Source organism: Hakea prostrata, chromosome 2 (genome assembly GCF_041222555.1).
Source record: "Hakea prostrata isolate BN-2017 chromosome 2, UWA_Hpros_2, whole genome shotgun sequence".
In the NCBI taxonomy this organism is placed as follows: domain Eukaryota; kingdom Viridiplantae; phylum Streptophyta; class Magnoliopsida; order Proteales; family Proteaceae; genus Hakea; species Hakea prostrata.
In genome coordinates, this window is record NC_142601.1 from 72,703,432 (window position 1) to 72,714,642 (window position 11,211).

The window sequence follows — 11,211 nt, forward strand, 5'->3', positions numbered from 1 at the left end:
CAGCTTTCAAATCTTTATGCTTCAGCCAGGATGTGGGATCGCATTGCAAAGGTCCGTGTGTTGATGAGAGAGAAAGGACTGTGTAAAGATCTAGGGTATAGTATGATTGAATTCAATGGTAAGCTTCAGGTTTTCTGGGTTGGAGACAAATCGCATCCAAGATCAAAGGAGATCTATTTGGAGCTTTAGAGGCTAGAGAGGAGGCTGAAGGAGGCTGGGTTTGTTCCAGACACAGGCTCTGTCTTGCATGACTTGAACCATGAAGAAGAAATGGAATACACTCTTTGTAATCACAGTGAGAGGCTAGCCATTGCTTATGACCTTATCAGTACCCCTCCAAGAACAACTATTAGGATAACAAAGAACCTCCGTGCATGTGTTAACTGCCATTCAGCAGCCAAGCTTATATCCAAGATCGAGGACAGAGAGATAATTATTCGAGATGCAAATAGATTTCATCACTTCAAGGATGGATTATGCTCTTGTGGAGACTATTTGGTGAGAAGGTGGTTTAACCGCAAGATCATATTTTTCAGTTTCAAGCCTGACAAAACAGCTTGTAATCTTCTAATAAGAAACAGAGAACTGCTAATTGTTGTGAAGTTGAGGAAAGGTGCAATCATTCCTTTTTGTGGAAATCAGATAGGATCATTCTGACCAGATAAAATCCTGTAGAGTAGCCGATTGATTTGACAGAGAAGCCGGAGATGGAATTTGAAGTTGTTACATCAATAATTGATAAACCATCCTAGAATGGGCATTCCTGTCTGGGTGAAAGAAGAATAAAATTAAGGAGATAATTATATTCATTTCTTCTCTCTTTTTTTTTGTTTGGGTAGAGATTTTGATTGAAACATCAAAGTGCAGGTAATAATTGAGTAGAAGAAAATTATCTTTCAAGTAAATATCCAAATGTTCTATAACACATAAAAAAGTAAACATCAAAATGCAGGTAACCTTTTGGTTTCAACACACAAGACTCTTTCCACCAAAAAGCATGGACTCTTTTCTAACTCTAATTACAATTGACAATTTAGGGATGGAAACACTCTGGATGACTCCACATTCAAGACAGTTCGCAAGCTGGAACAGATGCATCATTGTCAACCTATGGATTGAAATGCACAAAATTTCCATGCCCAATGTCATTGACGATCTAATGACTATTTGTGACTGTTCAATAGCTGAAAATTCTTGATCATCTCCAATCTCTGGCTGCAAGATTCTCTATATTCTGTTGTCTGTTGTCAGTTGAACAACCAAGTACTGGCACCACCCTAAACCACACACAACAGTTCGCAACCGGATCCATGGGATCCATCTTTGACCTCTGGAGTAGGATATGCCATAAGCGAGAACTAGAACCCTGGCAGAAGAAATCCATGAAGCTGAGCATAGTTGCTATAGTGACCCAAGAAATGGATGGGGCTTGGATGCTAAGCAACACCAACAACATATAAGTGAAACCTTGACGACTATGCTTAGAGCTCAACCCCAATGGAGGTTGGCAACCATGCTTAGAACTCAACTCAGACCCTCTATTCCTGTCTTCTGTTTAACCTTCAAATTAGCCTCATAAATCAGATACGAAAAAGAATCTCCCAGGTAGTTCAATAAGAAACACTGACAGATGAGAACATGACCCTATATTCTTCAACATACCCTCAACTACCAAAAATTCATGATCATCCTGCTGATTAGAGTGAAGAAGCTTAACCAGGCTAGTATCAGGACACAAGATAGAGAAAGTAACCAGACCTTAAACGTGCAAAAGGCATGACATATCATACATTATTGAGGGTAGCCTGACAAGAAACCCCCATGCCTGTATAAACTGGTTGATTCAGAGAGGCTTCAATGTCTTTGCAATCTTTCCTTGATTTCATATCAGCTTCCATGTCTTTGGTTTCTTGGCTTTCAGATCTCCTATGGCCCCATTTCTTTCCTGTTTTAGGCCTTCTGTTTGTAATGGCAATGGCAATATCGTTCGGGAAGAGGTCTCTCAGGACAAATGCATGTATGACAGTGGAGATGAGCAGAGCTGTAACTGTGAGCGTTGAAATACCTGAGAGAATGGTTGATAAAGACTGTGTCACTACATTAGTCACTTCATTTGAGTACCTGATAGAGGCAATTGATGCCCCCGTCATTGGGAACGTGTAGGCCCACCATGAAAGTGAGAACCTGAGAAATAGGGATACAAACAGACATCAGAAAGGTCACTCCAATATATGACATGGTTGGAAGATCAGAGCTCACTGAAAAATAAACAATGATGTCTTACTTGAAACCACGGAAGAAATTGATTCGAACAGCCTGGATACCAAGACAGAGAGCCACAAAAAGTCAAGGCACATTTTATGGAATCTCTCAAAGAAAAAATCTTTAAGCCAAAACACAACTTTGTGTGTATCATCTAGTTTAGTGCACAATGTAGGAAGAGAAACTAACCAGAGAGAAATAAAGGAACAGAGCAATGAAGTATGCAAGCCTTGACGCATAATCAAATGACCCCTGAATCTTTGCCCATGCCATAGAAGCAACACTGGGTGCAGCAACAAAGAGAAAAAACACTGGATGTAGCTCCTTCGGCAGTGTCTCATTTGTTGGAAGTCTTTGGTAAAGAGTTACAAATAGGACCACATAATGAGCCAAGCCGATGGAAAAAAAGAAGATTGGCCCTTCCTTCAGCCCCATAGATGCACCTAGTAACGCCCCTACAAAGTTACCAACAACGGAGAGATGGTTTGAAGGATTGGCCACCTTTGAGAGCCTTCGCTGACCCCCTGACATCCATTGTCCATAGATTTTAAGCTCCAGGCAGAAAATTGGGATCATGAGAATGTACCAGAGAGAAGAGTGAAGGTCTTTGAAAAGTGCAGGTGGGACTCCAAGAGCTAAGAACAGTAAGGCTATCCATGGTGCAAAGAAGAAGTTGACACGGACAGGGTGGTAATACTCCCGACGAACTGCTTCTAAGTACAGTATCACTTTCAGAAGATAGATGGAGAAAACAATACCTATAAGAGCAACAGAGATGCACCAAAGGACAAGGTTGACAGTCAGGCTTATGTGGAGGAATTTAGTGGATCCAGAGGTAGCGAGGGTTTTCCACAGGATGGCTTGGCTACTAACTCCAAGGCAGATACCAAATGAAGAGATTGGGTATCGGAGGAGGAAAGGCCACTTCTTATCTTCTGGAAGTACCAACTCCTCTGAATCCTGAAAACAATGGAGAAAATATCCATAAATACTAATCTTTTGCCAATTTAAAATAGCTTCTGTTTGTCATCATTTATCAATTATCATTAGGGTTAGGAGGGGAAAGGAAAAATTAGCACAGCTCGTAACAATAAAAAGCAGATAATATAGCAGCCTAGAAAATAGAAATTATAATTGGAAAGAATATAAGAAAGATTTTACTAATGTTAAATGGACTGAGCAGAACATTATCTTGAATTGACCCTTTGGTCAGAATTTGAACCCAGAGCTTTAGGTTTTGTTAACTCCATTCATCTCCCACAGTTGAATTGTATAGAACATTGCCAATCATTGTCCAACTGTATGCAACCTGCATACATGTTACTTATATGTACTTCATATCTAATAGTTAATTGGCATATACTGCGCACACCATGAGGGATGTGCTAAGGGTATATATGGGTGTCACATGTCTTGGTGATTTTTCTTTTTCAGAAATCACAAGACGCATTTGAGCCATTAATTTTCCAGGGTTTTCCTATCTAGACACATGCATAGACATACACGGGAGTAATTGATTAGAAAGACTTTGAAATTTGACACATGGCTATTCTAGACCATATTCTCTTAACAGCTGGAATCAACACATCATTTGTCCACGTCGTAAAATAGATGTCTTCTGATGTTTGTAAAAGTACACCCTTGTGACTAATTTTTCACTGTACATAAATGCAAATTAATCATTTTTCTGAAAGATTAAAAAATAAATAAATAAAACCCAACACTTGAAGAAGGCAAAATTTGAAAGAGGGTGTAAATGCTTGACTGGAAAAGAAAAAACATAGATAAGAACTCATACCCTAAGCGTCTCCAGCTCAGGCCCTTCTAAGGCATCGAAGTACCGATCCACAGGTAAAGACTTGATCTCAGGATTCTGGTCACCATCTGGTTTAGGTTCACACGGCCTTCCCCGTAAGTGTGTTATCTGCCTCTCAAGTTTCCCAGACCAAGTTTTAAAAGAATCATAATGTTTGCCATTAAGCCTATCAATCCTTGGGTTCCTTCTTTGCTGGTCAGAGAAATTGGAGGATTTCCCATTTGAAACTGCCTCGGCATAGAAGGTGCTTGATGGAATGGGCTGAGAACGCCACTTTTCATGTTTAAGTTGTTCAGTGCCAACAGTTGTAGCAGGAGGTTTTACAATCCCAGTGTTGATACTTGCTCCTTCTCTGTCACTGATGAGAACTCTTTTTGTACTTCCTAGGTGATGCCCATAAGGAGAAGATGGAATACTGGTAGAAATAGGATGTATCTGTTTGGAGTCAAAATCTCGAGGTGCATACAATGGACTTTGGTAAGCAGTCATTTTAATTCCCTGTAGAAAAAAGTAGATAGTGAGAACACAAGTTCAACATTAATGTTATTACTTTCCCCATGTGTACCAAATTTCACACAAGAAAACAAATTCTATCAACATCCCAAGGTTACGTAAAAAGTATGATATGCTCAGATGGCACTTTTCAGACTTCAAGAACTCCTTTAATGCAAGATAATTAATCTATCATCTTTCCATATATTATGATACATTTTTATTCTGGTTGTTGTTCCTTTTCTCTTTCATGTACAAGGAAATAAACTTACTTTGGTAAATTCACAATCAGTTGGACAACTGAAAGTTGGGATACCAGTTTGTTCAAGCTGAGGATTTGGGCTACCACTTTCTTCAATGTTGTCAAATCCAGCTACTGTTTTGGATCCTAAGTATCTGAAAAGAGACGGAAGTTCTTCAGCTGAATGCCGCTCTGATGAACCTAGATGTGTGCCGTTTTCCATGATCTACCAACCACACCTATATGCAAACAGTTCTGGTCATGCAAAGCTCATTGTACAAATTTTATGAAGAAAGAATGGAATGTCATGAAGCAGTCTCCAATAAGACAAATATAACTGACAATCAATGTTAATTCAGCATAGCTAGTAGCTACATTACAAAGCACTTAACCCCACACAAGCCCTTTCAATAGGAAAAGAGAGCCACCAAGACAACAATAACAGATAGCAAATCCACCCCAACCACTTACACAGCAACCTTGGAAGAAAAGAAAGATTGAACAAAGAAAGGAACACGTACAAGGCCTCGAACACTAGGTATTTTCAAAGCTGGTAACAGACTAAGGACATATTTGATGGGTTGAACTTTTGAAAGAAAATTCATGGATTCTTGTGTTGAAAATATCCAGAGAAAAAAAGTTGTCTGTCCTTCAGCGGAACTAGTACTTTTAACACATTCTTGAATTCTAAGTGTGAAGTGGGTCAATTAGGATTTTGGAAGATTTTGGCATACTTCTCTGTCAGGCCCTTTTCTTTGGCCTCTCACCTCAGGTTGAGCCGTTGAGGTTCATTCATTTGATCAACTGCAGATGAGGCAATCTTCCAGAGAGAAATTTTGGGGGGCTGGCTTCAGAAGACCCCAGGAAAAAACCGCTGCGCAAAGATTTATTCCCTACTTCTCTAGGTCTTTTGTTCTTTTCTACCTTGTACTCAATCCAAATCAACCCACCTCACTCCTCCAATCTATGTAAGACCAACCAAAAGACTTAAGCCAGTTTGCTGTTCTATATGATATCCTGGTTTCTCACTGGGAAAAAGAAAAAAAAAATACACTCTTTTACCCCTTTAAACCCATGGAAGTTTAACTATTCAGCCACCCTCAATGCCCTCTTCACAAAGCTTTAAATCCAGAAAATGAACCCCTAATCTGGCAGTAAACACTTATTTTCAACCATTCCTAGTTCTACCAGGACAACTATTTTTTGTTAACAGCACCAGCCACTCACTATCCACACTAACCCTGTGATATGTTGGTTCCCTTCCTTGTTTACAATCACTCTCTGCCTCTTTTCGGGCATACCCTACTGTTGCCCTTATTTGGATTCATATGAGCAACTTGGGACAGTAAATAAGATGCTAAAGATTCATCAAAACCACCCATAATCCAAGAAGAAAAAATATTTTCTATCAAACATAGAATTTCAATTGACTTTTTCCCTTCAGATCTGAAGCCAAATTCTGGACTATCCCATGCTAGAGGTGGAAATGTTTTATCTTATGAGCTCCTCATATTACAAATTATTGCTAGAGAAACTAGAGACTGACCAGAAAGAAAAAAAATTTTGAATTACCTACTGCAGGCAACGAGTAGTCTGATCTCCCGATCCCCTTTTTCTATTTGACTGTGAAAACTTCAAAAAGTACATGCTAACTCATAAAACTCATGATGCGAAGAAGCAAGCTCACATGTTTGTGCATCAATCATGCAGAGAGAGAGAGAGAGAGAGAGAGCAGAATGCTATGCCAGTCAGTGAAAGGATTAGTGGGAATGTCCCTGGAATTTATGTATCATAATATGTGAGAGCACAACTCAAATTCAAATGACCTCCCTAAGAGAGCAGAGCAAGTAGCTTCAAGCAATCAACTAAAGTTTTAGCCGTTAACTGGGACAACTTTTACTGGTTTGGTCCTTCGTCATTAGAATTTGACTGTGAAGCAAAATTTTACTTTCATACATGTTATGAATAGGTATATAAGTATAGGAGAAATCCCACTTCTGATTCTAACACAAGGGATTGGTCTTCTTCCCATGTCTAATGCATCCAAGAACAGCATTGGACTGTAAAATATAAACATAACTTTTTATAGAATCAAATGCAGACACTGGACTACATAGAGTTAGATATTTATATGAAATATCCCCAATTTAAATTCATACCACATTCACAAACAGATAAACCCTGCTCAAACAAGAACAGTCATCAGCAACTTAATTGCTTTAGTTATTTGTAAAGCACTTTTTTCTATTTCTAAACAGGGTCTTTATGGAGATTCAGCAGAGAAGTCAATGGCAACCAGCAAAACTAGGGATTGGCTAGAAAAGAATGGGAAATTGCACGATGCCAAAGAACATTCAATCTTTTGAAAAGATAAAGAAAATGAGAAAGAGCGAGGGAATGTAAGAAATGAATTATAGACTGAAGGAAGACCTGTGAATAGCTACTCAATGTCCTGACTTTCTTAAATCAACCTAACTTATTAGTGTTTGGAAGGGCTAAAATGTGACCATCAACAGACAAATTTGTCAACCAAATATCCCAAAGCAACTCAACAATTAAAAAAGCACACTTAAGCATGAGCATGCAATTCCCAGAAGTTCTCCTCGAAGCAGATGCAAATCTGAATATAAGAACCTCACGGCGTCAAACTAACGATCAATGCCTTATCACAAAAGCCTCACAATTTGTGAAGAATTCCTATCCTGTATTATCCCAGATAATGCAGATGATGCAGACAAATGATTTGCAGAGTGATGATGCTTGATGCAAATTTCTGAATAACCAAGAATTTATTTTTCATGTCAGAAGCACAGAGGAGCACATATATGCATAGAGTACAAGACATGACTAATCCTATCAAATTCAAGGCTGAAATCCAAACCTCCAAAATACCACCCCCAAGAATGATGCCAGAGAGAAAACTCTCCTTCGACCAGTAGAAACAAACCAGGAAATCAACTGCAGAATTAGCATACAATTCGATTCAGCATATGACTTCTGTGAAAGCAAACAAAATATCCCAAGTTAAACATATGATGGTCTTGTAACAGTAACCAATATAAATAAACTAAAACACATGCAACATTTCAGATCGTCAATTGCTGAATCAACTACATATAATTCACATCATACATCATTGCAAAAAAATAATAAAACTACTAATAATAAAGACAGCCCTATTGTAGGAAAATCATACATCCACAGAGTGGAAAGCAACCAAACCTAGACATCCAATCAATGAAACAGATTCAAATCCATAATGTTTGACCAAGTAGGAAACCATGAGATATGAAATCTGTTGTATCAGTGCAAGTGGTCATACCGTAAGTCCTTTGTCTAGTTTGAACAAGGAGTTCTTTAACTTAAATCAACTCTAGCAAGTTCTGTCATTGAGAACAATCCTAAGAACAGAAGCACTTGGACTTACTGCTTTTAATATTCTTGTTTCATGCCCATTTCACCCAACAAATTGATAATTCCTGACCCGTTCAAGAGCCTACAGAAGGAAGAAAACTACAATTCCAGTTCTCAGCCAGGTGTAATACAACAGATCACATCAATGAAAAGAAAAACCGTAGGACTGCTGGAACACTAGAGGAAAAAAAAAACATTCTTGATTGTCAACCGCATTACATTTAAATCCACCGCCAGCGCCAGATAGACAACAGCTTTCTTCTAAAAATCTAAACCATTAAAATAATGAAACCTCACCCACGCTTGACTAGAAAAAATTAAGTAGAAAACAAGCTACGAAGGTCAGAAATCAATCACTACAATAAATCTCGAAGATAACAACCCAGATTCCCTCCTCAGTGTTTAATTCATTTTCTGAGTAGAAATCAAATAGAAAAATAGGAGGACAGATTGGTATTTTAATGTATTACCATATTAAAGTCTTAAATTAGGGGACCAGCTCAAGACATGTAGGGGATCAGATAATTAGGTATGAAATCAATCAATTATGAAAAGCTGTGTCATGATGCTAAACCTAACCCAGAACCAATCCGCTGAAATTACGCAAAATCTAGAAGTAAACAAGAGAAGGAAGGAAGCTACACGGCAGGTGTTCGCCAACATGGAGAAGATAAACTTGATATAAAAATGGTCGGCTAGTTTGTTGAACCATCAATCATGAAGGACCGCTTTCATAATATATTTTCAAAACGAACAATGCCCAGAAAGAACCACAAGAAGAGATTCTTTTTTCGTTAAGAAAATGACAAGACAAACAAAGAAAACCAGTCATGCATGTGATGCAGAGCTACACGGTTACAGATCAGCAACAGTCCCCACTCTAAAATGAAGAATAAGAAAAACAGACATTGTAGGATAGGAAACCAAATTCACCACTCAACCCACCAAAAACATGATAAGGTTCCATCAAGGCGTTCTGGACACATTCCCAGTTGTAGGCTTGTATTCCCAGATCTGCAACGAAGAAATTTCTTCAAGTCAAGAAGTGATGGCCATTCCTGCTAGTGTTAAAAGTTGTAAAAGTTAACACTATGGGTCACAACTTGCCAAAAATGAATGCAGAATTTTGCAGGCTTTGTGCAAAAGAGTCAGTGAGGACAAGTGGACCTTTAAAGCTTTATTTTCTCAGAAGAAAATTTTTTAAACAGAGACGTTCGACTCTGTTTCAGAAAAATCCCATCCAGATAAATTGGAACCAAGCTGGAATTTTGAATGGGACGATCACAGCAGTGGACCCATCAGCATATCCGTATGCATACGGAGAATTTATAGCTCAAGGCGGCGTGATTGTGTGCCGCACCTGTAAAATTGTCATTCTTCAATCTGATAACGCTACAAGGGAACTTTTTACATATAGCTAAAAGTCACATCGAATCTATGATCTTAGACGTGGAGCATTATCAACTATACAAATCTGTGATATAAAATTGTAAAGAAATTCCTGACACTCATAGGAGACTCCGCCACCACCACTGAAGAAACCCACTTCTTATTTTTTCCTTCAATCTTCACTTGCTTGGTCGCTAGAGCCTAGAACCACGCTTCAGCTTCGATAATTTTTCGAAAATTGGATGATTAGTTACGTTTAGTTTCTCTTTACAAGAGAGCTGATTCAGTTAAAAAAAAACTAGTCAAAACTGATTTTAGATTTACAAGAAAAAAGATGACGGTTTTAGAAGTAAAAATATCTAAAGAGATGAAAAATTACTCCTTTAATTAGTTTTGTAAATTTAAATTTAATTTTAACTAATTTTTCAACTAAAAATCTTAAGTGACTATTTAACCAATCATGTAATTTCTTTTTTCATTTTTAACTCAAAAAAAAAAAAAATATAACAGTGTCAATGATGTCAGGTAGGACTATAACCAAGGTCTAAAGTATCGGTATTGAGTATCATATCGGTAAGGCGATTTTAAGAAACGTATTATCTATCGAGATGTATCGTATCTATTGGATCAAATATGAATACGTATTGACTAGTATCGAGTATCGTATGGTATCGTGGATTACTTTAACATTGACTACAACTTGTACACTTGAAGCATGGATTGTTATGCTTAATAAATAACAACATTTAAGGGAATGTACTTTACGAATAATGTGGATTAAAAACGAATTACTACAGTTGGTAGGAAATTTAAAAGATATTTATACTTGGGAAGATGGTAGACGTCTTGGTTTTATTACATCCAACTATAATCATTAAATTTTTTTTGCACTTAATTTATAGAAATAGATTATTTTCACTTTCTCTCTTTTTTTATTTCTGAAAAGCTACTGGACTTACATTTGTTACCTATTAGGTTTTTTTTTTCTTTTTTTTTGCCTTTTTTTTTTTTCGATAACTTTTTTATTTTTACTATACCTTTATAGTTTGGGAATTTTTACAATTGGAGGGTTGCTTGATTGATAAAAGCTAACACCTCTTAGTGAAGAGGTTGTTGATTCGATTTTACTTGATGGTATATTATATAACACTCTCATCCTCATTCTATAAAAATTATTTATTTAAAAAAAAAATTTAAACTTTTTCAATTCCACCACCTTAATTTCCTCTTAATATTAATGCTGCAATTGAATTATCTAATTTATCAATCAAACCTCTAACTACTAACATTATAACTATCACTCACTTTTATTATTTGTCTATTTTCAATATTACCTTCACGTCTTAAACTTAAAAACACTTTCTATGAATTATATATCCCAAACTTTAAGGATCAATGATTGAGAGAAGAAGAGGTAGGGATTCTTGTTCAAAGTAATTCTTGGCCTTTTGAATATTTAATTTACTAACATCATAATTTCCTAATGGTATGGAATGTCTTTGATATATTTTTACCTTATAGGTGCCATTAACTTTAGAGGGTAACTCAAAGGGTAACTTCTACCAAACCCCAAAAAAAAGATAATAATAATAATAAT

The 11,211-nt window shown here is 37.1% G+C and overlaps 1 protein-coding gene across 14 annotated transcripts; it reads right to left on the minus strand.

Moving 5' to 3' along the window:
* Nucleotides 1-373: 373 nt before the first annotated feature.
* LOC149026304 (S-type anion channel SLAH2-like) lies at nucleotides 374-9,586 on the minus strand. 14 transcript variants are annotated; one of them, XM_089146570.1, is made up of 8 exons: nucleotides 9,171-9,585; nucleotides 8,239-8,307; nucleotides 7,693-7,769; nucleotides 4,843-5,050; nucleotides 4,061-4,576; nucleotides 2,452-3,222; nucleotides 2,285-2,316; nucleotides 375-2,184 (listed from the first exon to the last, which is right to left on the minus strand). In XM_089146570.1, exons 4-8 carry the CDS (start codon nucleotides 5,032-5,034, stop codon nucleotides 1,785-1,787), a joined length of 1,911 nt encoding a protein of 636 aa, XP_089002696.1. In that variant the 5' UTR covers nucleotides 5,035-5,050; nucleotides 7,693-7,769; nucleotides 8,239-8,307; nucleotides 9,171-9,585; the 3' UTR covers nucleotides 375-1,784. The 14 variants fall into 14 exon arrangements, with proteins under 14 accessions (XP_089002701.1, XP_089002703.1, XP_089002700.1 ...); XM_089146564.1 differs by having other exon boundaries at nucleotides 7,693-7,808; XM_089146565.1 differs by lacking the exon at nucleotides 9,171-9,585 and adding an exon at nucleotides 8,696-9,158 and having other exon boundaries at nucleotides 7,693-7,808.
* Nucleotides 9,587-11,211: the final 1,625 nt, after the last annotated feature.

Coding starts and splice junctions, on each gene's coding strand:
- LOC149026304 (XM_089146577.1), bottom strand. CDS start 5,034: ATGGAAAACGGCACACATCTAGGTTCATCAGAGCGGCATTCAGCTGAA. Junction 4,577..4,842: donor CTGATTGTGAATTTACCAAA/GTAAGTTTATTT, acceptor TTTTTTCTACAG/GGAATTAAAATGACTGCTTA. Junction 2,185..2,284: donor AATTTCTTCCGTGGTTTCAA/GTAAGACATCAT, acceptor CCTATTTCTCAG/GTTCTCACTTTCATGGTGGG.